Source organism: Venturia canescens, chromosome 1 (genome assembly GCF_019457755.1).
Source record: "Venturia canescens isolate UGA chromosome 1, ASM1945775v1, whole genome shotgun sequence".
NCBI classification, from domain to species: domain Eukaryota; kingdom Metazoa; phylum Arthropoda; class Insecta; order Hymenoptera; family Ichneumonidae; genus Venturia; species Venturia canescens.
Window position 1 is genome coordinate 25,652,398 of NC_057421.1, and position 26,954 is coordinate 25,679,351.

Here is a 26,954-nt window from a genome sequence, read left to right on the forward strand (position 1 = left end):
GAAAATAAATGTTCAATTTAACTTAAATATTTGGTCCCGTACGCGCGACAAAATATTTATTAAATTTCGCAAAATATCTAGATAATGATATTGAAATAGATAGCGATTTGGATCAACGAAATTAAGGGTTCGGTGACGGTCTTTGGGTGACTCGATTTTATTGGGGAGAAACGATATACGATATGGAAAAAGTTGTCGGTTATTTAGGAAATTGGGACACTCATAATTCAAGCACATTCGTCCAAAGATAGCGCGTACTGATATTAAGTATTGCACTGTAGTATTTCGTTGGGTTATTTCGGTGTCCTGTGATATTTGTCAACTCGATATTGTCCCGTGATTTGTCTGCGCCATTTAGCAGTGCGATGAACTCTCGTGAAACCGTTTTTTCATATTTCATTTTTTCCAACCACGGGCGGGGTCTCGGTACTTAAAATGCTTATTTTAAAAACGAATTTTCTTTTCCGAAAATGGGTCAACGAGTGTGTTCCACGAAACGCGAATACAAAAGTTATCCCTGGCTAATTAAACATTCAGCAGTACTTCATGAAAAACCCGTAAAATTCGCACGCGCAGAGTCCGACATTGTTTTCCCCCTCCCTTCGTTCCGCATTCCGCCGCTCGTTTTATCGTGATTAATTGTAATTTAACGCTTTGAACAAACTTTTCTTTGCCCACCAGAAGTTAAATTAACTGTCTCGCGCAGGCTCGCCAAAAATAAAACACATTTTTCGCCTGCAACCGCTTTTTTTATTCGGCGCGCATTTCCTTTTGTTTTTATAATTTATCTTATTCCGTATACAATTTTTTGTTGTATATACCTCTATACCGAAGAGCACAAAAGTTCGCGGCACTGCGAGACGGAGAGCGAGGGAGGCAAGCGGGGTTGCGAATAACGTTCGGTAGCGGAAGCTTTTTTCCCCATTCATCATCTTAACAACGTTGTTCCAACGGGAAGATAAAAATCACAGGCGTTTTTCTCGCCCGCACGTTCAACCGGCTCTCACCCGTTCCCATGATGTCACATACATTTATATACCACGGGCATATACACCCATAAATATTAATACATTTATACATTACGCGTATACGTTTGAAGAGGCGACAGGAGAGTGCTGTTACGTGAGATATTCCGGATGTACACGGGGAAATGAAAAATATTCGCCATCATTCAGGCTCGAAAAGCGTCGTTGTCGACATCGTCACGAGCCCGACCACTTTCCCGGCTAATGTAGCTTTACGCGCCGCGGCTCCATCTTTCTCTCGTCTCCTCCCACTTTTTTATATTATTATATTTTTTTTCGCTGCCTTCCCTTCCTTTTCGCATGTAAGGAAGCTGCACGCTCGCTGTGACGAAACAACTCTGAGACGCGTTTTATCGATTTTGCGGGAGACGAAAAGCTCTTGGAAGAAAAAATGGAAAGATGAAAAAAAAAATTGACGTTTCTTCGGAAATAATAAACGCGAATATTGCCCTCTTTATCGTTTTCTCTATCCAATTCGATTGTCGGAGTTCCGTCTCGTGTACTCGATCTCGACTTCGCTCGGTGGCTTTGAGGATAACGTTGGAGCAGTATTCGCAACAGGAGAGAAACATGTTGAAGGCACGTTTTTCGGCTCTCTTCCGGCTCTCACATTTCCCGGTATTATATTTCGGGTTATACACGTTTGAAATATACATATAAATGGCAGACAAATATACATAGCTCGCAGGCGAGGCATTTTTTTACTTCACTTTCTATATATATTTTAGTATATATGATGATATATCCACACGTATATAATATACGTTTCATATCCTGAGCTTCTTTCCACAACGAGGAAAAAGAAAGAAGGAGAAAAGGCTTTAGCCTCGGTCCTGGTAGACGCGCTCTCTTCTCTTCTCGTTGATGTCGAGCGATCGATCCTGAAGAGCTTATCGAAACCTGGTGGAACGTAACCGAGAAAATGACGACGAGCCTGCCGGAGAAGGATGCCTGGAAGAACGACGAGGGATAAGAAATAGTTGGGAAAAACGAGGAAGAAAGAGGGAAAGCGCGAACGACATAGTGAGGTTGGAAGCGACGGAGATGGGGAGACGAGTCCGTCCTAACTTTATCGGCTTAGTTGCGGTTTTCGCGGCTTTTAGTCCTGCCTGTCATCGACAGTTCGCTCAACCTTCGATCCATCGCTCCGAAGCAGGATTTTACGGTTTTTTAAAAGAGAATTTCGTGCAGAGAATCGTTTCAGGTTGATTGGAATTTTGTTTTCTGTCGTCAGGAATAAAGAGACGAGAGAACGAAAATGCGTGTTCACTGACGAATTTTCAATGCCCCAAATCGTTTCTACTCTCAAAACACCTGCGACACGCGCGTTTGAACAAGGATTCAGCTTATCTTCTATTCGTTTCCGTATACCAAAGTGTCTCATTTTTCTATAGAATAATGTGAAGCAGTATTTCAGATGCGCCTGCATAATTTTTCAGAGGAGCTACACTATATCCAACGAAATTCCGACTAAAATTATTCCCTCTCGAGTTACACGTAATTACATTGATGACAGACTCGAGAAAATATAATAAAAATGGGTAAAAAGAATAAGAGAAAAATATCTGTCTGGTGCACGAAGGAAAATTGCTTTCAGGGTAAAAGAGAAATGAGCGCGAGGGTGTGAGGAAACGGGAGAGGTGGCGGAGTGAAAGGAGATCTTTCTCGCTTGTTGTCCGACTGCACTTTTCTCGTTCTACTGCGGGATTATAGCTAGAAAGGAAAAGCAGTAGCAATTATCTCAACTGATTGCTCTTCTCGCACGTCAGATGTACTAGCACTCCACATTCTGACAGCGTTATATGCCTTGAACGACCAGCAACGTGTACGCCATTGTACAGACGAATAAAAGCCATCAATGAGCGAGAGCAATTAAAGTGGAACGATTGAATACTTTCGAAATACAATTTATTTCCTTTTGTCACCAAACACTGACTTATTTGTCTATGGACATTTTTTTTTTTTTTCAATTTGCTCAAGTGCTAAACAAAAATACACTCTTAGCACGAGACAAATCGATAGAATTTCCAACCATTTCCATCAAACAAAAGAAGCCAAGAATTTTTCTCCCTACATTTGCCATTTTGAGTTCCACTCTTTTAAACCTCTGGTCGATTCTCATTTTTTTTTCTCGTTTCCCATCGATTACAGGCGATACAATGTTGCCATGCTAAACCATGCTAAAAACATGAAAAATTTCAAAAAGTTCAGAATTTTATAAAATTTGGTCAACATATTCTTTAGTGCCAAATTTGACAATACACATTTTTTAAGATTTTTCTTCTACACAGTTATCGAGTAATTGATCACTAAAGTTCACGTGTACAAGCGTAGCGTTTCCACATATATATATATATAGGTAGGTATTTCCGGGCATAAGAAATCTGCTTTAATGCGTAATTACTCCATAACTATGTAAGTAGAAGAAAATTTTGAAAAAAAATTGTGTCTTCGCGCTTGATGTTGAAGAACATTATCACCAAATTTGATTAATTTCTTAATAATAATTGGACTTCTGTATCGAAACTCCTTAATCCCACTCGACAGCTCCGAAACTTCATCCGTTCATCCTCATATACAATGTTCAATCAAGTGCATCAAACTGTTAATGATTTTCATTTCAACAATGCTTCGTAAACGATACTTGGAGAACCATATCGAAGCAAAGTTGCTTGGGTCTTAATGGAGAACGTGCCATAATTACTGGAACTCGAGCTGTGTACAATGCAAGTACAAAACGCGCTCGCCTCCATTTTGCCCTGACGCTCTACCGCCGCACTTCTGGCCTGTCTCCACAGGGTTAATTCCATTATCACCTCAAGCTACGAGCCTCTGCCACATTGTGACCTGCTGTGCAGGTGATGATATTAAATTTACCGATAACTGTCGAGTCCCATTAGACAGATCCTCTTTCGTGTCTGTATTTCTCCGTTGTAGCTGACGCCTCGAGGAAGAAAAAATTCAAGACTCCGGAGCAGTGCGGGCATTGCGAAAAATGATTCTTCTCATCCGTTTTTTTTTGTGTATTGAAAAAAGCTTACACAAAGACATTTTCAAGGACACCGGAAACTGAGGCTTTTTTTTTAAATAGTATTTGAAAAATGGTCTCTTTCGTTCCTTCGTATCCGAAACAGTTGCTAAAAATATTTTTTTTATTAAATTTTCACGAAGATATTTAAATCCGAATTTTGTTTGTATGCGTGTTTGAAAGATGTTATTAAATAAAGAAACTTTCTCTTCGATAAATGGTTCATCATCGTCTCACACGATTCTCATCTTGCTACGAATCAATATTTATCACCCTAATCACTGAATCCTAAACAAATTCCTATATTGCCTCTCAGAAATCGTACATTTTCTTTAACGAAGACGGGTTCGCTTTTCAACAATGTGCTAATCGATGTTTTCCCACGTTACCGTTCCACAAACTCTCGTTCTACGTCGAATTACTCTGTTGGCACAGACGCACGTAGTGTGGAGAAAATAATTCATTTGCTAGGTTGATTTACGTTTCGTGTATTTTCGGTCTTCCCGCATGCACGTCGGAAGAGATCAAGGGGCTTTCTGACCCTTCGTTTCGTGCCACTGGCCACTGCTTATCTCTCCTATTTCTCGACGACTCTGTGGCAAAAGTTCGTAAGAAAGCCCATTGTGGTGGATGAGAAAATGTAGCGGTGAGACAGCGAAGCACAAAATTGAGCAGAACTGGGAGAAGCGAATGTGATGAGCTCGACCTTTTTTTTGGCTGTTGATCTATGCTTTTGTAAATTTTCGTCAGCATCTGTCGGGCGGCATACTCACTCATGATTTTATTCGAATCACGAGCAAGCCGTAGAACGTATAGGGAGCCTTTTAAATAATTAAAAAAGCGAGGAAAGCGGGACAGAGGCACCGGAAGCCGTAGTGATGGAGCACAGAGCCGTTCATTAGTGCCCCCCGTAGCAACTAATTTTTATTTCAACTCTCGGCTAGTCCGCTCTGAAAAGGGCTGTCCGTACTAACTCGATAGTGTATTTCTTTGTCTCTCAGCCCTTCGGCTCGTGTGCCTTCCGCATAACCTATTCGCAGTATTTTCAGCCTCTTGCTAATTTCGGAATATTCCAGATTTAATTACTCCCTCTGAATTCACTCTCTGGTTGCAATTAAACGCGTGCGCAATTATTCTCCTTGTTCTTTTGTCGCACGATGAAATAGAAAGAATTGCGTGATTTTAGCAACATCGTATCCGCATGTTCTTCTACATTTTTATTTATTCTACACTATATAAACGTCCGCGATCTCGACTCGAGGAGAACATTTTCACGGTGAAAAGTACGTCATTTTATACGTTGTAAGTGATACATAGCCGCGTTGGATCCTGCTCTCACGTCGAGTCAGCAAAGATCGAAGCCGACACTTGGAGCTTTCATGCTTCGTGGGGTACAAAGAGGAAAAACGTTGCTTCGTATGGTGGTAGGGCATCCGAGAGGAAATAAGAATCCATATCTTTTGCACGATCTCGCTCTATCGACTTTCTATCGAACCACCCGTGAAATGGATTGCCGATATAAATATTAAACGTATATCTATACACGACTAATGCATTGTGTGTGTGTGTTTTTTTTTTCGCGAGACTTAACTTCCTCCGCAATCCCTTGAGTTTCAAGGACTCCCCCATCTCCCCATCTCTTATCCCATTCTTCTCACATTGCGCGGTGTTGATCTTGAACGACTCAACATCCCTCTTACGTCGTTTCATTTCAATCGACGCACTCCTACGCACTGAGTCACGTGCGTGCGTATTAGGCAGTTTCGTTAATACGATTTCTGCGGTATTCGAGTATGTCGAAGTGTGCTAAAATAGAAATCAATAACGTCGATTTTTGCAAGTAAAGCGTTCGGAAATCGGTGGTACAGTCGACCACCTAGTGAGTCTCTCCAAAAAATCGATTAACGGATACGAATTCTCACAATTTCTACAATAATTTAATCAGTTTTACGAGCGCGCGAAGCTCATAAAATTATTGAGACTCATCTCACACGCTGGCCTATGAAAGATTCTCGCGGGGTAATCTGTGGGTGTTTTTGTTATTGTTGTTGTTGCTGGAATTATCGTTTCTGTGAGATATGCGAAAATTCGAATGAAATTTTTCCATTAACGGATATTGGATTTTAATTCGATCCAATCGGGCCTCCGTGCCGGGAATATCAAGTTTTATCATTTTCCAATTTTGCGGCAGCAACTGTTGCGCAGTAATAATGCGGATCTCCCAATTGCGTCGACCTCATTTCTATCTTGTCACCTTCGATTTTTCGGTAATTTCATTAAAATTTATTTAAACCATGAAATTACAAAATTTTCCCTGGTTACCTATGTTAGAGAGTTCTCTTTCGCCCGATTTGGTAAAACAAACAGAATTAGCAAAAATCTTAATCATGAGTACAATAAGAAATCGATAAAAAAAATTCATCGAAAGTGTTGAATTCTCAAGCGTTTACACTAGCGAATATAACCTCTTAAGAGGCTCGTGTAAAGTAATTTTCCCATTATTTCGTATCGAATTTTCAACTCCATTTTATGTCACTTCAAGTATAGTCGGCCTAATAATGAAAAAAGGGTCTCAATAGAGATTTATGAGCGTAAATTACCCAAACTACTTGAGTAACGAAATAAATGTACTAGTCTCAGATGCAACAGAGCTCGGAATAAGTCAGTCCATTAGTGAACAAGTCCTCGCATAGACGACCTTTGGACGAAAAGATTCAGTTGACTCAGTTGAATATCAATGAAATGTCTGACGAGCGGAACGAAGTCTTCTCAAGGCTCGATAAATACAATCATCGTGCCAGAATATGTTCATATCCGTAACTATACAAATATGTAATCATGTAAACAAGGTTGCCTGGATTATTGGAGAGGAGTTGAATAGTTCTGACAATCGATCCTGATGACAAATTACTGATCTTGATAACATTTAATCAAGTATAACTTGGAAACTTCAGGATGAAACAACTGTTATTTTTGAAATCTTATTTTGGACCTATTAAAAAATAATTTTCTGTCCGCAGTCAAGCAAATTTTGACCGTTTGAAAAGGTTCGTTTCAGTATAAAACCAAGTGTCACAATATTCCAAGTTTTGTTGCCCGTATGGAATCGTTTTGTTGAATATGCGTATTAGACAAAATGTTTCAATATTCCAATCTCGTTTTCAGTTGGGCATCCCCGTAGCCTAAACTGTCAGAAACCGTGATGATTTTGAGTTTTCACTTCCTTTCGAGGAGGCTCGCACGATGAGGTCTTTTGTGATAATAATTGAAATATCACGGTGACGATTCATCGTTCGCGTTATCAAGTCGGGACGGTTCGAGCCAAGTGCTCGGCGATGCATGAGTGGCTGGAATCCATGGATGAGGTATGTAGTTGGCTGGTCGTAGCACGAGGGAAGTTTCCTCCAAAGTGAGCCGCTCGCTGCATCGATAAGCGGAAACCCAAATAATAGTCGACGAAAACGGATGTCCATTGAGCCCAGAAGAGCTTCCTCTCATCCAACGCGCATGTAAATATTACCGCGTGTTACAATTCAACTCAACAGTCAATGCAGGGAGAGTCACAGCGCAACGGTCCATGAGCTCCAACTATCGATCGTAAACACCCCGGCTGATCGAACCGGAATTTCCATCGCTTTTGCATCGACCATCCCCGCAGTTATCTCTTTCTCACTCATCCATCGAAATTCTCTTCGTTCTCGCGCTCTCACTCCTCAAATTTTCTCTCTTTGACGAGCAATGGTTTACGGGAGTATCGCAAGGGGAGGATCCCTCGGACGGACCGTCGGAGAATTCACAGACACGCGCGACCCCTTCCCACTGTCCGATTATTCATCACCTTTATCGTGAGCAATGGCGTACGATAACACGCTCATCTATGCATACGCGCACGCAGACACATGAGCCCTCAAGAAACTACACACACTCGTCGCGTATTCACTGTTCGTTTGTGTGCAGAATTATTTACCGCGGTTGTCCAGCAGTCGAGTCGTTGATGGATCAGCCACTACATCGAAGGATCAGAGTATTCAACGTGTCGATTTCCTCCTATTCCGAGCGAAGCAATAATCCTCGCATCCCTGAATGCTGCATCTCATTATTCACATCAATGCGTTTCCTGATTGATAATATTCCAAAAGCTGTTGCTTCGAAGAGCAGTCGCAGTCGAAATGAATAACGCGACAGATTCGTCGTCCGCTTTTGGGGACGAGAAGAGAGACAGAGAGCCAGAAACGCAGAGGGTTAAAAAAAAATCACTGCCTGTGACGGAATACGACAGCCCAATCCAGCAGCCCCGGACGATGCTTTTTTTACCGTTGACGCTTTTTTCCGGGCACTAGCTTCACCCGGCTACAGCCGTTGTCACGTGTCATTCACCATTTTTGCCACCTCCACATGCAGCGCCCCCGCCCGACCGGACAACCGAATGTTACATTGTAGTCGGTAAACGACGCGTATTAGAAAGCAGCTATGAGGACATGCGGGCGCCACCAATTGTTCGACAGAATGACGGGCGTCAGAAACAAACACACGAGCAGGCCTCATGCCGCGGCTACGTATCACTTGGATATTCTACTTCGGGCGAGCTCTGCGCCGCTTTTCGTCAACTGCAGTGGGAAAAGCTCGTGGACGCCTCAATAATATTCTGCGCGTTCATTTCCTGCCACGAAAGAGCGAACGACGCTGAAGTTTGCAACGTTCCAACGAAATGAACGAAAAAAAAGATTTGCAATTCACTAATTATTTACTTCACGAATCATCGGTGGAGGTTGGAAAACCACGAATTGAAAATTCGGCAGGGAACAAATGGCGGTCTGCTGGAATCATTTGAGACTTTTTAGATCATTTCGTTGGACTCCAACGCTGCAAACTTCAGCGTCACAGAGCGTTCCAGTGAAATCTGATCCACGATTTCTCAAATCGTCTATAATATTTCGCTGCTACAATCTTTGTGCAGAAGACTTTGGAGTTCATTTCGAATGTTCGATTTTCTTATCGCTTTACGCGCGACTTCGAATTATTTATCCGAATTTTGACCAAATTCAGATAATATTTTGCCCATCGGATTGCTGTTCTTCCGGGCTTCGGTATAAGCTATAAAAGACTCAAGATCTTAGTTATAATTCTGATCCGAATGTAAGCAAGCATCTCGAGCTTATTCGACTATTAATCGAGGATCGCTCTTGCCAGCATCGTAAATGCTTTTACGATAGAATCCTGCTAGGCTAGTTACCAGTGGACGCATTTCACGAGGCTACTGGAATAATCCAAGGGATATGCGAAACGGTCTCGGCGAGGGCGATCCAAGCATGTACATAGTGTGCTGCTCATAAATTCGTATCTCTACCGACGAGATTCCTCCTCGTGGTTTATGCAGTCAAAGTGGCCGCATTTCTCGGTAAAATTACATCCCTCTCGTTGAATGGACCATTGTTATCTTTTATCACTTGTGTACAAGTTTTTCCACTCGGTTCAGAGGTCATTTTGGCGCTGGTCATCTTCCCTAATCTCGAAATAAAAAGATGGTCTTTCGATATTTCTGGTTGGATATAAGAAAATTTCGTAAAATCCAGCATATCCCATAGTTTTTGGTAAGAATTTTCGAAAATGTAAATCTTACAATGAGAATTGCTAATGCGTCAGGGAAGAATTTTTCAACAGCGCGAAGTTAGGATCATTTTCGACGAGAATCGAGCAGCGAATCGAGCCAAAATTTCGGTGCAGGCTTCGTTATCTGCTCTCCGGGGGCCCCCCAGGACTTCGATAAGTTTGTAGGATGAACTGATCTCCCATTTCTCCGTGGCGAGCTATACGCTCGGGGAGTCTTAACTCGTTCATCTCGAAGCCCATTGATCCTCTTCCCTGCTTGTACTACAATCGCTCTCGGACTTTGTTCGTACGTGGTTTTCGTTAGCATTCGTTGAGCTTCGCTGCTGGTGGGATCGAAGTTATAATCCAGGGCGCTTGTACCGACCGCTTCGAAGCTTTCCTCATTATTGTTTATTTTCAACGCGTCTGCGCGAGATTCCGATTTTCTATTCTCGTGGAATCACCATTTTTAATGAATTCACGCATGGCACGATGCATCGGTAGACGCGCGGTACGCGTCGCGCGGGCAGCATTGACGTCGAACCGCGCATAGAGGTTCCTCTTCGGGTCTCGTTTCACGAGCGTTTAATCCACAGCAAACTATAACTCACTCCGTGTCCAAAGTTTCCAAGTCCGTGGCTCGCTCATGGGACCGACTAATAAATGAGTCTTCGTTCTCTATCGCACAGCCCCGGACCGATGCCGGTGACTGAGGTGCTTTCCTATCTAAAATACTCGAGAAACACTTCACGTCCATTTCCCAAGCGAGTACCGCGCGAGAGAGAATCTTCACCGACACTTTCCTCGATGAACCTGTACATGTAAACATATCAAGGAATCCTGTGTAAAAAGCGAATAAGCGAAATTTCGAATCTCTTGGAGTGTGTGGAATGAGGAGAAGCGAAAAAACAACTGGCCGGTACCTGGAAAAGCCTTAAAAATATACTGCCCAGTCTCGAAGAAATGTTGAAAAAGGAACTTGATTTTTTTCAAATTTCTATAGAGTGTGGGGCTCTTTGATCAACGCTGCTGTAATCGAAGTTTATTCCCTGCGATTCGTGTGCTCTTCTCTTCCGAGCGCCGGCCTGCTTTTGCCCCTCGTCCATCGATTTTTCTGCTCCTTTACGAAAGACATTTCAAGTTACAAACGCAAGAGTAAACCGAGCGAAATAACTGTTCGCGATGTAACTTCGCTCGAAGTACGTACGTGCAGAATTCGATGGGCAAACTGCGCAGGGAATTTACACGAAAATGTCAAATGTCAGAGGCGGTACTCTGCGTTTTTCAGTGGCCGTCAAATCCCTCTGCGATGCTTGAAACTGACGTACTGCGACGCAAAATGTGACGTTGATAGCATCGCCCGTACATTTTCTCCTTCTTTTTCCCCCGCAAGTGTCAGACTATTCCGGATATACTTTGGCTGTGAATATATATCGTAACGCAGCGCCGAAAAGAGCTCGACCTGATTGCGAAGAGGCTACTGCCGCCGGCGCGAGATAATACGGTGCAGTGCTTGAAGTATTCCTTCTCTCGCCCCAGTTGGTGCGCGCAGCCACTGTACCCATCTATCCATGAGAGTGTATAAATATATATCAGGATTGTCTGCAGAGCTCATTCTCTTCCGAAAGCTGCTATAGTGATCTCGTCCCGTTGTCGATTATGCGCTGGTTCTCTCGTCTGGCAAGAAAACCGAAGGAGATACTTGACCTTAAAGAACGTTACGAATGGAGTCCTTAAATGTACGTTACGATAGAGCGATGATACAGCGACTATAAACCGATAATCCTTGAAAGAAAAGTGAGTTTGCGGATTAACTTCGTTAAAGACGAATTCGAAAGTTTATCCAACCGGGTACGGATGACGCTGGAGTTGAACGAAACGATTTAGAAAAACCCTCCAATAATTCTAGTAATTCTTCAATTTCGTTTCCTGCCGAATTTGCAATTCGTTGCTTTTCAACCTGCACGGATGCTTCGTGAAATTAAAAATTGGTGAATAATAAAAAATGCTTTTTTCATTCGTTTTGTTGGACTCGAACGTTGCAAACTTCAGCGTCGTGGGCACGGTTGAACCGATCTATTTTATTCCCGCTTCAATGTTGACGTTACATCCCGTCCGTTGTTCTTTCTCGACACTCAATAACCTTTCCTCTCAATCCTGTATATAATTGATCAATCGTCATTCAACGGAGAAAGCGAATCTTATCGAAATAACGAGCACGCGGTTTTTTTTCCATCACACCGGAGCTCTCGAGAGTTTTCGCAATCGAGTAATTGGATTACTCGGATTCTCAGTTAGTTACAGAGCATCGCGGAGTTTCTTGGCGGTACGGTATCATATATCAAAAAAACAGGGATTTTGATGCAAAAACGAAGCTGAAGTTTGTAACGTTGGAGTCCAACGAAATGTAGGAAAAAACATTTGTAATTGACCAATTTTTTATTTCACGAAGTATCGGTGCAGGTTGAAAAACTATCAATTGCATATTCAGCAGGGAACGAAATTGGAGAATTACTGGAATAATTGGAGGCTTTTTAAAAATCATTTCGTTGGACTCCAACGTTGCAAACTTCAGCGTCATTGATGCAAATTGGTAGATACGTTCGAAAGTGCGTAAGCTATTTGCTCGCAAAATTTTAATGGGTTCGACCATACTGTTTCTGAGAAAATTGAATTAGTTTCTTACATTCGATCTTATAGAAAAGTGCAAAATAGCATTGAAAAACTGCTGTTAAAAAAGCCACTTTTTGATTAAACGAAATTTGCAGTGATTTCACCGTATCGTTTATCTGAAATGAGCAAAAGAAAATGAATAAATTAAATTTGTCTCTCTTCTGGTGGACGCAGCTTCGAACGCGGCAACGTCGCATCGATCAACGCACCCCCGTATAGCTATACATAAACAGTGCGACTAATAACTTGCCCTCGAGTTTGAGCAGAGCAGCCACCAATCAAAAACTAAAACCACAACCCTGCATTGCTGCTGTCAAAGCGAATGTTTGATATTCTGAAACATAAAACAAGAAGCTTTTTTCTCCAAAAGTACACAATTATCATTTTTTTTATGTAAATTGAAAACCATGCAGAAACTACATTCACGTGCAGTTGGTAAGACGAGAGACTTACCGTGTTAAAGCATAGGAGTACCCCCCTCACCGCCTGTCCCGCAAAAGAGGTACCGTTCTACCCTAAACTCAATAATTTGAATGCGCTGCACGTTCGTTCGGAAACTTTGAAAACCTCATTAAGAAGACGTTCATCGTTGATAAATAATTGTCAAAAGTCAATATTGTATTGTACATCTTGTGAAGAAATTGATTGTTCAGTCCAATCGCGAAGATCGTTCGTAACGAGATTTTGAAAGCGTGTACAAAGTTCGAGTAAATCGTAGAATCCGAGTCCTTTAATAACGCAGTAACGGAAGTTTATGCGGCATTTTCGTAGTCTCGCCTTTGTTGTATTTATTCGTGGCCCAGGTGCAAGAAGCATCCATTCGGCGTACGTATACGTGTGTATATGCACCAACCCGACTAGAAATTTTGGTAAGGATATCCTGGTTTTGTGTAGGGTCCTGATAAGGTTATCCGAAGTGTGGTATGCCTTATAAGGTCCTCATGATATCCGTGCATGGATAACCTTATTAATGTACACTGAATGATTTCCACAAAAGGTTCATCTATGGTTCTAGTGTGGAGAACCTGCCTGAGGATAACCCGATAATGTTCTCATAAGGATTAAGTGTGGACAGCCTGTGTAAGGTTCACCTGCTAGTTGCCTGAAGAGGTTTAAGCATGGTAAAAAATAACGCAGTAAATAAATGTTGACTGCGTGTGACAAATTTCGAAAAAGATGAAAATAAGTAACTTCTCGAAAGCAATTAAAAAAAAAAATAGAACTATATGTCACTGTAATTGTTACTGGATTTTACGTTAGAATGAGATTAAAATGGGATGAGTTACATGAATCGAAACAACTTATTAAAATTCAATTTTGTATGAATTTATTAAAATATTGTTCAAACATAACGGCTGTGCGATTTGAAAAAACGATGTTAATCATTTTTAATCCATAAACAAAATAGCTATGTTGTCATAGCAAAAATAGCTTGTTGACTTTATAAGTTGCAGAAAATTTTGAAAATTTATTTTGAATAAGGCGCCTTTGTTTGTATAGCATTTGCGAATCCGTGACCCTATAGCTTTATAGCTGATGAACGGTTACTTCGCTATAGCGCTGCTATGATAATAACACGCTTATTCTGACTTAGTTTCGTTGGGTCGTGCCTTGAATCGCTTACGATAATTTTATTCTGGAAAAAATAAATAAAGAGTTTTGTGGTTTTATTCAAATAAGTTCAATTATATTCAAAAATTTTTTATGTAATTTTGAATTTCCCCATATAATGAAAGTGATTAAATAATAGTATATTTCCGTTTCTCGTCACCCGTGGAAAGTTTTCAAGATTGTTAATTCTTGACACGATGATTAAAAGAAAAATATTTGAAGTGAAGATTTTGTTTCGCCACCAAATGTTTATTATGTCGAAAGTTAAATATTATACAGTTTGATTTTAAGTAAATGAACTGAGTGAAAAATGATATAAGTGTACATGAATTTCTGAACAAGAGTTGTTCGTGCGGTACGCTTTAGTTCATATTATGGCTGATGAAAACGAAAATTCACGACGGAGAACTCGAGAGTTGACGCGGTTAAGAGTGAAAAAATATCGTGATATTAACCGTCAAATGCCAAATACTTCTCAGGGATCTGAAGAATTAGGAAATTTCTCACAACAAGATGATCAAGGTGAAGGAAATCGTGAGATTCCCATACAACTTAATAATTTGAATACTGATGACAATAATGATCATCATAACAAAGAGAGTTCTGGTTTAGAAGGTCAAATTTTTGATGTTGTTTGTGATCTCAACGGAGAATTAGAAGAACACAGAAGGAATTACGAAGGATTGGGTGCCGAAGAGGAAGCTGAAATTGATCATGGAGATGAATATTGTGGTGATGATATAAGCGTCGAAGATGATGAGTCTGATAAGGAAACAAGCAGCGATGAAAATGAAGATGAAGAATTTGAGACCATTGAGGAAATACGACGATGGGCTTTGACAAATCCACCGATACCTCATTCTCGTTTAGAGGGATTATTAAACATATTAAGACACAATTATCCGAATTTACCAAAAAGTGCCAAAACATTTCTAGGAACCAACAGTATGAGTTGTGATATTGAGAATTTTGGTGAAAATATAGATGGACAACTTGTTTATTTTGGCATTGCTGAAAATCTCAAGAGCACTGTCAATCCAGCGTTGCATGAAGTCAATTCAATTGAATTACTTTTCAATGTAGACGGATTACCCCTCTTCAAATCAAGTTCTAAACAAATTTGGCCAATTCTTTGTAAAATTTTCAACGATCCTGATGTTTACAAGCCATTTCCAGTATCCATTTGTTGCGGTGATGGAAAACCAGAAAACTTGAATAAATATTTTGAAAAATTTATTGAAGAAATAAACGTACTTCAACGCCATGGATTCTTTATTGATGAAGAACATTTTGACGTCAATATTAAAGCATTCATATGCGACAGACCTGCTCGTTCTATCTTGAAATGTATCATCAATGCCGGAGGATATTATGCATGTGAGCGATGCACAGTACGCGGACGTCGAAAGGATGGCCGTACCATTTATTCAGCAACTGCTGAAGAGCTGCGAACAGATGCTGCTTTCCGGGCTCAAAGTAATAAACACCATCATAATGGGATCAGTCCATTGACTCAAATTGAACCGCCAATTGATTTTATATATCAATTCCTATTGGACCCAATGCACCTCCTTTTTCTCGGTGTGATGAAAAAGCTTTTCGAGTATTGGTTAGATGGTGATTTAAAGACAGTCAGACTAAGTAATATCGACAAAAGACGATTAACTAAATTATTAACAGAACTTCATTTCCAAGTACCAAATGATTTTCAAAGAGCAACAAGATCTCTCTCTCAAATTAAAAAATTCAAAGCAACAGAATTTCAATTTATTTTGTTATATGCTGGTCCTATTATTTTTAAAAAAATACTTCCCAAATATGTTTATAGACATTTTTTATTCCTGCATATTGCATGTCGAATATTATGGTCTAGTGACTTAGCCACTAGTAAATGGAAACATGCAAAATACTTACTGGAGCTATTTGTTTTCTTTGCACCAACAATATACGGAGAAAGATCTCTTATTGGAAATATGCATGGTCTGATTCATTTGGCTGATGATGTTCAGTATATGAATTGTCCAATGTCAAAAATCACTGCTTATCCGTTTGAAAACACATTGGGAAAAATGAAAAAATTGTTGCGGCATGGAAAAAACCCTCTCGCTCAATTGTGTCGCCGCTTGAATGAAATTTCCAAGTACCAAAAAAAGCCAGAAAAACCTAAAACGGTGCAAATATTACGACAATTACGCCCGAACAATTTAGGTGAAGTAAATGTGAAACGGGTACAATTCAAAAACTCAATCATCACGGACAAATACCCAAACAACACAGTTTTATTGGCAAACGATCGTGTTTTCCAAATTGGACGTATATACATTCCCGTGGATGGAAATGTTAATTCTCTTATGATAGAAGGAGAATTCATGCGTAAAAAGAACTCAGTTTATGAACAACCGTGCAGCTCGGAAATATTCAAAATGTGGCGAATTTCGAGAAAAAAAAATGGTAATGCTGCAGTACTTTACCTCAACGAAGTTCAACGAAAAATGGTGCACGTCTGTATTGACAACGTAAATGAAACAAAAATGTACGTTATGCCTTTGCTTCATTAACGCGATTAAACTTCCGTTGTTTCACAGAATGCATTGAAGTGATAAATATGTTACGAAAAAAAAACATTAAAAAAAATCCATAACCGTACTAAACACTGTTTTTTCGATCGATTATTGTGGGTTCTAGATTTGTGAAAGAAAATAATGTTGGAGAAAAAAAAATTACTTTAGTGACCATGTTGATAAACAACTGCTTGTAGAGCAGTGTTGTTACACCAGCGCCACCGTAGCATCGCAACGCACGCGCCGCGCGCCTGTTTACCGCGTTTTCTATACGGGTTCCCGCGTTTTTGGCAGGTATTCCCACGTTTTTGCCGCGTGCTCGCGTGTTTCGTACATCGTTTCATTTACACGTGCGGGTAACACTCGGGTTATTGATAGTGGTTATTTTAATTTGCGGTGTTAATTGTGCGGTGTAAAAACAAAAAAATAACAAAAAGTGTTACAAATAAATATCAGCCACGTGTTTCGTCATTCGAATTGTTTCTCGTTTTTCTCGTCATTAAGAAAAAAAACTGAAAGAGTGACACGATGGAATATAAATATAGGTTAGTGATGTTCATAAGTGATAAAAAAGAAAAGGAAATCGATATTGTTCCTACGTCGTGGCTCGAAAATGATGAAGCTACAGACACATTGTTGTGCAAATTTATGCCGCAACCGTATACGAAAAAAACAATATCCATTCTACACAAAATGTTAAAAAACTGTGAAAAACCACTAGACGAGTGGCCCAGTTTTCCGGTGGATCTCCGAGGAAGAGCTTGTGAGTTTCAATAAGTTTTTTTATTTGATTTAATTGATGGCAAAACATTTTGTGTTAATAATCATTTTTCTAGCTACTTATGAAGAAGCAGAAGAAAAAGCACTTTTACTGGAACAGAAACCGTATGCTTACTCAACAGATAGTGAGAAAAATGCGAAGAAAAAAGCAATTCAGGATAAAAAAAGTTTTAAATTCAAATCTCTTCCATTGAAAGATAGTTTGGTTTTGGAAAAACTGAGTGACATAAGCTTCGACCTCAATGATAATTTGATGCCCATCGAAGGTAAGACTATTTTGTAACAAACAATTTCAAACTTACAATGAGAAAAGATTAAACCTCAATTTGTTTTCACTCTTTGTAGTATTGGAGAAAGAAAAAAGTAAAAATGTAACTCAAGCAACGAAAACTGAAATTCCAAGGAAAAAACCATCTCGACAAAAGCTTTCCGATCCTGTGGAAAGTTCTGAGAAAGAATCTAGCGACAATACTTCATTAGAGAGTTTGAACAATTCTTCTATCGCATCACCAATAAAGCAAAATTCTCAAAAAAGTTCAGGAAAATTTGTCGCTATTAAAAAAAAAGATATACTCTCTGCGAGCACCAGCAAGCATTCCGAGGGCTTGAATTCCTTTCAAACTGATATACATCCTCAAAAATGTTCAACAGCCTTTGGGAATGCCAAGAAAAATTTACCTTCGACTAGTACTAATCAGTGTTTCGAAGGTGAGATAAGACTTTATAAAAATTCCAAACTCATGTAACTACTTTGATCATTATCGCTAACTATATAAACACTATTTTTTCAGATCGGCTGTTCAAATTCTTTGGGGAAAAGCTGAATTCATTGAATTATAAGATTGGCCAAATCCAAGGACAAATACTTGACCTGTCAGCGGCTTTAAATTCCATTCAAAACTCTATCCAGACAATCAAACCAACAAATGATGATATTATTGATTGGAATAAAAACTTCACTGAAGAGGTTCTTGATTTCTCACTTCCATGTCGAAATCATGATGAATTCAATAAACTCAATGAAGAGATAGCAACGAGTGAGCAGTTTCGGAAAAAATTGGTAAATTTTGAAATTTTCTTTCTACTGTGTTTTTGTATAGTTTCTTCAAATGATTTTTGAACTTGCCAAACTTTTAAAAACAGTTTCGACCTTGATTTTCACAGTTTCAAACATATTCTTACAGATACGTCAAATACTATTGTCTATTAATAAGAAAACTGGCCTGCGGAGAAACATGGGTCAAATAATTCGAAAATACATGTCACGCGATTTAGCTCTTTCGTTCACAACATCGAAAGCAGTAACTGGCAAACATGTGTTCAGCGAATCCAAACTATACTTGTGTCTTAAAGGTAAATAACATGGAGTTTTCATATTTAAATTGAGTCTCTGGTTATCGCTCATTATAATAAACAGGCTTTTTGTTTTATTATAGATGCAGTTTCATCAGTTTTCAAAGAGGAAGATGGTGCGAATTTAACAGAACCAACATTTAAAGAATCTGTTCGAATCGTTTTTAACAACGCTAAGGATTGGGACGGCCAAGGAAATATTCGAAAAAAAAATGCGCAAAAAACTTGAACGTCACATTAAAATATCACGAAAGATTTAAACTGTAAGTTTCCAATTGTATTGTTCTTTTTGTCAAAAAAAAATTGGGTTGTATTAATATATAAAATTTAAAGAAAGGAGTTAAGGATATTATTCTCTTACTTCTTTTTTTTACAACTTGGTAATTTGGTTCAAATTTTTCTTGCCCGTGCATACATACGTAGAAATAAAATTTCTTTAATAAAAAGAACAAACAATTAGAAATGTACATTTTAATTGATTTCATGAAAAACAATGAATTACTCTCAGTAATTCATGACAATGATAAGTTACTTTTTTCTTTTTCTACAAGAATAATTAATTTCTTTATTTACCACCAGGAAATAATATATAAAGCTAAAGCTAAAAATAATCAAATTATTTTTTTTTTCATGAAATTCTTTTTTTTATTATATTTTTTTATATTTCTTGGTGTCACAGTACTTTTTCGGCAAAAAAAATGTGGTAAAAAATAAACTAACAGAATAAAACTGATTGAATAAAAAAAGTCTATTAATATATGTAGTACTGATCTTGAAAAAATATATTATAAGATAACCCTGCTTCTCCATAGGTATTTCAAAAGAACCCGATCGGGACCTTAACAAGGATAATGATATTTATTTATATTATAACCTCGTTTTCCGACAAGGATCTCCAAATGAACCTTTTCAGGACCTGATCGGTCTTCCTGATCAGGTCCTTATGTTCCAGAATCGTTACAAGACTTGCTAGGTCCTGATCAGGGTTCCTAGTCCGGACCTGATGCTGAAATCGGGGATACCTGATCAGGACCACCCATAAAATTTCTAGTCGGGAAGGAGAGGGCGAAAGCAAAAGTTTGGCGCTGATGTCGGTGAAAAGCACGCGATAGAAAAGGAGAAGGAGGAACCAGACTGGAAGATCGTTATGAGATGAAGTCGACAAATAATCTCAAGTCCCGGGGAGAGAAACACACACTTGCAGAGAGAGAAAGAGGGAGAGAGCGAGAGTTTATAATCGGGGATTAATTTGGCGTCGATATCGCGCAGCTTCCAACCCCCATTATTTTACACTGCTGGTGGGAATCCAAGTGCCGCCTCATTCCCTTTGGATAAGGTATAAGAACGCGATTTACAACGCCGCGAGAGATTTCCCGAGATGCGACGTATTAATTATTCCTGATAAACCTGTAATGGCTGGCTGCGCGCGGATTCCTTGCGATTATCTCTCTCAGGCTCAATTTTGTACATCTCGGTGCATCTTATCTTTAATCAGAGCGAGCTCCGTCTCCGCGAATATCTCCTCTTTAATTATAAATATTTCTTCATTTTTTTGTTTTTCTTTTATTTTCAAACGCGCTTCTCCCGTTAATCGAAATCTCGGTGATAAAAAACCGGCCGTAGGAAGAAGATTCGGTTCCAGTTGCCCGCATAAAATCGATCGTTCTACCAGCACCGCGCGAGCGAATTAATTGTTATTTATTTCCCATTAGCGAATTGTCCTGGACAATGGTTTCGCACCAGCCACACTAGTCACCTCGATTCTTTTTGTATTTTTGTATTTTTTTTTTGTTCCAAACCTTTTCCGAACAACTTTCCATAGGAATATATCAATAAAAACTTTCATCCATCGAAACTTGGGCACTTTAATCCATTCGATAGTCGCTTGCTTTCTTCGTTTCCTTCTTTTTCACGGTTGATTATACCACGCTCGATAACTCACTGCCAAACGAGTTTCCAGCGCGGTATACTTCGTCTTCCTGATGAATGTTCTTGCAGAACTAATTATTTTTCGAGTAGAAGCGCGCACACACGCACGCGCCATTGTTACACTGCCGGGAAGAAAATTTCGATCTATCCATCCGAAGAGAGAGAGATCCAACAAAGAAAACGAGAAACGGGTGTCGTCGTCGATCTTTCTTTCCGGATGTTTTTTTTTTTTTTTTTAAAATCAATTTTGGATAAACGACACCCTCGAGGCTTCGTTCGCATCCGCAGCCCCGCTTACGGCTTCGCTATATACCGAGCTACGAAAAAGTTGAGTGCACATACGAGCCCCGCCGTACTTCTGTTATGCCTGTAGACGAAGTCCTGGCCCAATTCCCAAAGAAGACTGGAAACTCGTACGCCAAACTCCCGCGTCCTGCTTCCGGGTTCATGCAAATCTTAGAAGCCGCCAACCCGGTGAGCCGTATCCAGAAGAAGCTTCCTCGTGGAACCGGCTCGCCATAACCTTCCAGGTGCTTCCAGTAAACTACCTTCTCCCCTTTCTCGTTTTTCCAGTGACAAGCGTGTGTAAGCTGAAAAAGTTGGAATTCCCTCCTCTCTGCGTACCGATACGAGAATCCCAACTCACTCACTCGCCAGACAGAACATTGAGATTGCAACCGACGACATGCACTTTGTACACAGTGAGCCTGAGAAATTTTCTTCCAGCTCGGAGTGTACGAGTCCTTGGAAAATTATAACGCTTTTTTCGAGTTATGGCTTTCGATAAATTTTACCTGAAATGCCAAGTTTAACTGGCTTCGCGAGCAAAGCCAGGGAGAAACAACCTCGAGAGAATGCGAAAGCATGCACTGGCACACCGAGACAGCATCAGGACGAGGGTGCGGAGAAAGACTTATATCCCTCGACTGTGAAGATCCTCGAGAAGAAATCTTCTTCTCTCTTCCGTTTCGCTTATCTTACATACAGCAGCGAACAATCCCTGTGGATTAAAACCCTCGTGAACTAGTTTATCCTTCGTCGCGGGCATCTGCAAATATATTTGCTTTTTTCTCTTAATGTGCTCTGCGCGCGCTCAACTTGGGGGGATAGCAAAACCGAGGCAAACTTCCACGTTGCCAAAGAGTGCGAGCGATTATAGCCGAGCTCTGGAAAAGCTGGCTGAGCGTTTTTCGAATCCGCCGTTGAACCGGTCACGTCGATACTTTACTTCAGAAACGACTTTGAACTGTGCAACGTTGGAGTCCAACGAAACGAACGAAAAAAACATTTGCAATTGACCAATTTCTTATTTCACGAAGTTATCGTAGCAGGCTGAGAAACTACGAATTGATATTTTGGCAGGGAACGAAATGGGAGTATCGCTGAAATTATTGGACGATTTTTTTTAGATCATCTTCAGAAAGCGTCCGCATAACTAATTTTCCGGGGTCACCGCGCAAGCTTCATCACCGAATGACCTTCCGAATACCACCGAGCAAAATATGCACCCCTCATTTATTTTTGACGTCCAGAGGTCGACCGGTAAAATGGTACTTTAGGACTGTGAAATCAGATCGATTTCTCTGACGCTTGCGAAAACGAGGTCGTCGGAATTGTTCTCGCGCAATGGTACGAAATTCATCCCTATCAACGACAGCCCCTGAAAAAAAAACTTATAATTTATGTGACGCTTCGGCTCGTCGTTGATATATTCACGGTCTTGTTATTTCACCGACTAAATCGTCCTCAACGACCATGGACCACTTTCGTACGCTCGAGGTTCCGAGGGCATCGATGTCAGCATGTTTTTCCAAGGAGCTCAACAAGAAAGGCTCGTGGCTCGGGCCACGCAGGGAGCGCGAGAAGCAGGGAGGCCAATTCCCCAGGGGCGCCCGGGTCCCTGCGGCGTTATCGCCAGAGACACAAAGCGGCGGTGGCGACGCGATCGACTGGAATGAGGAAGTGAAGAGAGTTTCTAATATATAGTCTGTCGATGCAAAACCTGGGCGATACAGAGGCCACGTTTTTCGAGTCGTAAAAAAGTAACTCTGTATATCGACGTCGTTTACTGGAGCCGGATAACGACTGTTTGAGTTCTCCATTTATCTGATTGTACTCGAGTGAAACACAGCATCCTTCACCCAACTCGCTTATCTCATTTTTACATGCTCTCTCAGACGCACTAGAGAATATCGTTAACTTCACCTTTTACACGACGCTGAAGTTTGCAACGTTGGAGTTCAACGAAACGAACGGGGGAAGAAAAAAAACATTTTTAATTCACCAATTTTTTCATCCCACCAAGTGTCGGTGCAGATTGAAAAACTACGAATTGCGAATTCGACAGGGAACGAAATTGGAGAATTACTGGAATTATTGGAGGATTTTTTAGATCGTTTTGTTGGACTCCAACGATGCAAACTTCAGCGTTATCCTTTTACGCCTTTCTTTATCCTCCCATTTCGCTTACAAGCAAACGAATCTCTCGCCCCCCGACGTAAACCCCTTTTTCGACTTTTTACCATTCGCCGATAAAGTTTGCAAGCGGATGCTGTAAAATACACTCGCTTCTTCAGTATTCAGCACTCTGAGAAGCTACGAAAAGATTAATGAAAAGTTGATTCTACGGCGACGTGAGAAATAATGTTTCGTATCAAGCCCGCAGTAGTCCCTGTTGCCGAGCATTCGTCACTTCATCGGACCTATCTTCCCGGAGGGCGCGAAAATTTTCTGCTTTCTCTCTCTGTTGGCAAGGAATATATGCAAATTTGAATATTTTTTTTCTTGGTCTTACAATTTTTCATGCAAATCTCTCAACGTTGAAGCGACCGTCGAAATTGCATTCGACTCAATTTATTTATTGTTAAAAAATGATGTTTTTTTTTTTTTTCGTTTTGCAGCGAGCAACAATGTTAACGAACCACCGATATTCGAGGCAGGAGGTTACCCCATGGGGCTACCGCTTTTCGAAGCGACGACCGTAGGCACAGAAATCTTTACACTCAAAGGTCACGATCCCGAGAACTCATCGGTCAAATATGGCATTCAATCGACCGAGGAGTTCACCGTTAATCAGCACACCGGGGTCATCACGTTGGCGAAACCTCTGGATCGGGAGGTAATGCTATATTTGCTTAATGGAATATCGATTACGAATATTTTGAACGAACTTTGTATTTACCCCAAAATTTTCACACTATTCTCGTCTTTTTGGATAAATATTGCTGGGGTTTTCAACGTTCTGCATTTTTTGATCGTTCGTTCAATTAATCCCCAATTATTGCGTTCGTGAATACAGCAAACAAAATAGATATTCGTATACAGATGAAATCCCTCGTTCATTGAAATAGTATTTTTTTTATTCTGTCAGAATAGTTGAAGAATTAACGTTGCTATTTGGAAAATTCGTTTAAAAAATTCACCAATTTCCGGTCCTCGCAATCTTCTTTCATTCGTTATGGATTTTACTCTGTTAAAGCCTTGATTTGTTTTTCAACAAGAAAATAAATGTTTATTGAAAAACTGTGAACGACATTCATTAGTACACATGTTCATGTACTATGCCAAATTTATAACACTTATTTATTACAATAATAACTTGAGCCTGAACGAAGGATTTATAAAAATTTTGATTAAAAAAAATAGCGATGGTTTTAACAAGAAACTCATTTTTTGAGGGCTAAATTTTCGGTCTTTTTGTTACAATTTTGTTTTCCATCAAAATACGAAATCCTCTACGACGCTGAAGTTTGCAACGTTGGAGTCCAACGAAATGAACGAAAAAAATCATTTGCCTTGTGCCAATCTTTAATTTCACGAAGTATTGGTGCAGGCTGAAAAACGATGAATTGCAAATTCGACAGAGAACAAAATTGGAGAATTACTGAAATTATTGATGGAGAGTTTTTTTAGATCATTTCGTTGGAGTCTAACGTTGCAAAGTTCAGCGTCACAAATCCTCCGTCCAGGCTCTAGCTATTATTATAATAAATAAGTGCTATGAATCTCGTATGGATCGGATTAATAGTTTTTTTAGTAATCGTGTCCGCCACAATGGGATTTAAAAAAAAAAGCGATTCTGAGATAATCGCGTTTGAAGATTCAAGTATTAGACGACCGCGCGCACCGAGCGGTCGGTTGAAATACCCATAGCTACGAATCTAAAGCTCCGATCTTTATGAAATTACATGAGAATATTTTTCAGACATTGTACTTGAAGAATATCTAATTAAAAAATTTTCGATTTTTCCGCCCATTACAAGAGTGTATAAGGCCTTAATGGTCACAACTTTGTATCACCAATTTGTCATGCCGTCATAATCGTCGTTTGTGCTGTGTCTTAAACTACAAAGATCGTGTATACATGCAGCAGCAGCATATTCCCAACAAATTGAATAATTCCACTGAGCGTTATCACACGCTAATAGACGTCACGGAAAATCCATTATTCAGTGTCCTGAAGGACAGGAAGCGACGCTTTCCGTTTGTACTATTGGTCTCAAGCGAGTACCATCAAATAGGGCTCGAATAGAAATCTGAATTATCACATAAGCTGTACGAAAGAGAAGCGAAACGAGCTGTACACTTTAGCAATCATTTTCGGAGACCAATTCATGGAAAAATACGTTTTTTTTCTTTTTTCTTTTTTTTTCTTAGAATTCTCGTACTTCAGGTACATATTAATGAATCAAAATTTTGAAAGATTAAGCTCGTTCACTTTTTCTTATCGTCATCCATGCCAACTTTTATGAGGTCTTTGAATGATTTTATTTCGAATAATTATAATGATTGGACTTGATTATGCATGAAGTCGTAAAATATCTTGTGAAACGAGGCTTATTCTCTTTCAAATACTGCGAAAATGGGATCGAATTGTCGAAGGGGGAAAATAGTCTAACGTCGAAATAGAAAATTTTCGATGTAACTGAATGGGGAAAAGAATTGAAATGTCTGAGCCCATCACAGTTATAACATTTGTGAGTTGTACATTTTTCGATTACATTTCACATTCATTTTTATCATCAGCATTCGCCCTGCCTCGTTTCCGGAGGTTCTTCACTCATCTAACCACTGATTGGAATTGACCATAAAACTACCCAAATAGAATCAATCGTTCGACTTCTGTCGTCGTGAAACTGCCAATGTTTAATGCTGTTTTTACAGTCTGTTTATCATTTCCTATCCCTGGGTTTCTCGCGTGTATATTTTTACCGTAAATTTTGTTAAAATTCAGCAAATGGTGATTTACGGTGTCCAAGTCGGCATCGTTGAACCATAAAATCCCCAGTGACTTTGACAACCGTTTGGTTGTCAAAGAAAAAGCTATACGCAGGAGGAGAAAATCTGTATAAAACCTCGTAGCATTAGTACGTGACTACCGCTCTGCAAGCGCTCGATAAATGTTTGGAAACTCGAGCGATACGAGCTGAAAAAAGGAATGGTAATAAGACACACATTTCTTTGATTATGGAGGTTAAAAAAGCTCGGAAGGGCCTGAGGCATCATCGAACGTGCCGCACCGGATCTCATGACCAGAAGTTTGAATCGCTCTGCCGGCGGATTCACAAATACATACACAGAGACAGCCGTATAATCACTTTTTTTATTCACCTTGGCTGGTCCCGTGTTTCACGCTTGTCGTCAACAGAAACTCGACTCTTGAGAAAAAAATAAAAGCTGCATCGGAGAGACAGCCGGAGAGCACGAGTCCGATCTCTAGTTCTCTTTCACTCGATTCTTTGTCCATCGTATCGGAATCCCTGGCGCAACGTCCTCGCCAAACAACAGCCGCGCATTGTACTTCCCCTACTTTCTTTGTCCTTCCTTCTGTCTTTATTTATTTTATTTCTATTCTTATTTTCGTCGTTTTTTTCCTTCGTTTTTATGCCCCGAGGGGTCTCCGGGCATCTGCGGTCGACGGACGATGCTGGAAAACACGGCGGCGAACCACGCTCAAATTATCTCGGTCAACGTTCGAGAAAGTCGAGAAAAGAATGCTGAATGTCATATCTGTGTATTGCATGGATAAATATACGCGCATGTACGAAGGAGGCGAATACCACTTCCGGTAAATGACGCAGGAAATATACGCGAGCCCCGCATTCTCCAGGAGCTTCGGTATAAGAATAATGACAGCGCGATGCTACGGACGAAAAAAATATAAACACACTCGTGAAAAACTCTTCGGAATATCGCGTGAACGCAGACGAGAAGAATGGAGATTGCAATAAAAAAGTGCAGCAAATAATAGATGAATTATATGACAGTGAAGATTCCACCAGAGTTACGCCTCTCGACTCCAACCAAAATTGCTATCATTATTGATGCCCCCCGCCGCCATTTTTTTCGCTCTCTTCTCGTCCCTCTTTTCGTCCGTTCATCTAGTCCTCCAGTAATTTCATTCCA

General features: G+C 40.1%; 2 protein-coding genes across 2 annotated transcripts in view; both read left to right on the forward strand.

Moving 5' to 3' along the window:
• The window catches only part of Cad87A (cadherin-87A), a 107,640-nt gene that overhangs the window by 64,949 nt on the left and 15,737 nt on the right, over positions 1-26,954 (forward strand). The window contains exon 3 of the mRNA XM_043410851.1: positions 23,450-23,667. Coding sequence (XP_043266786.1) covers positions 23,450-23,667 — 218 coding nt within the window. The remainder of the gene's footprint in view (positions 1-23,449; positions 23,668-26,954) is intronic.
• Positions 15,879-19,037, forward strand: LOC122405846 (uncharacterized). Its single transcript, XM_043410865.1, has 6 exons — positions 15,879-17,250; positions 17,324-17,533; positions 17,613-17,975; positions 18,059-18,327; positions 18,452-18,620; positions 18,704-19,037. The coding sequence occupies exons 1-6, from the start codon at positions 17,016-17,018 to the stop codon at positions 18,847-18,849; spliced, it is 1,392 nt and encodes a 463-aa protein (XP_043266800.1). The 5' UTR covers positions 15,879-17,015; the 3' UTR covers positions 18,850-19,037.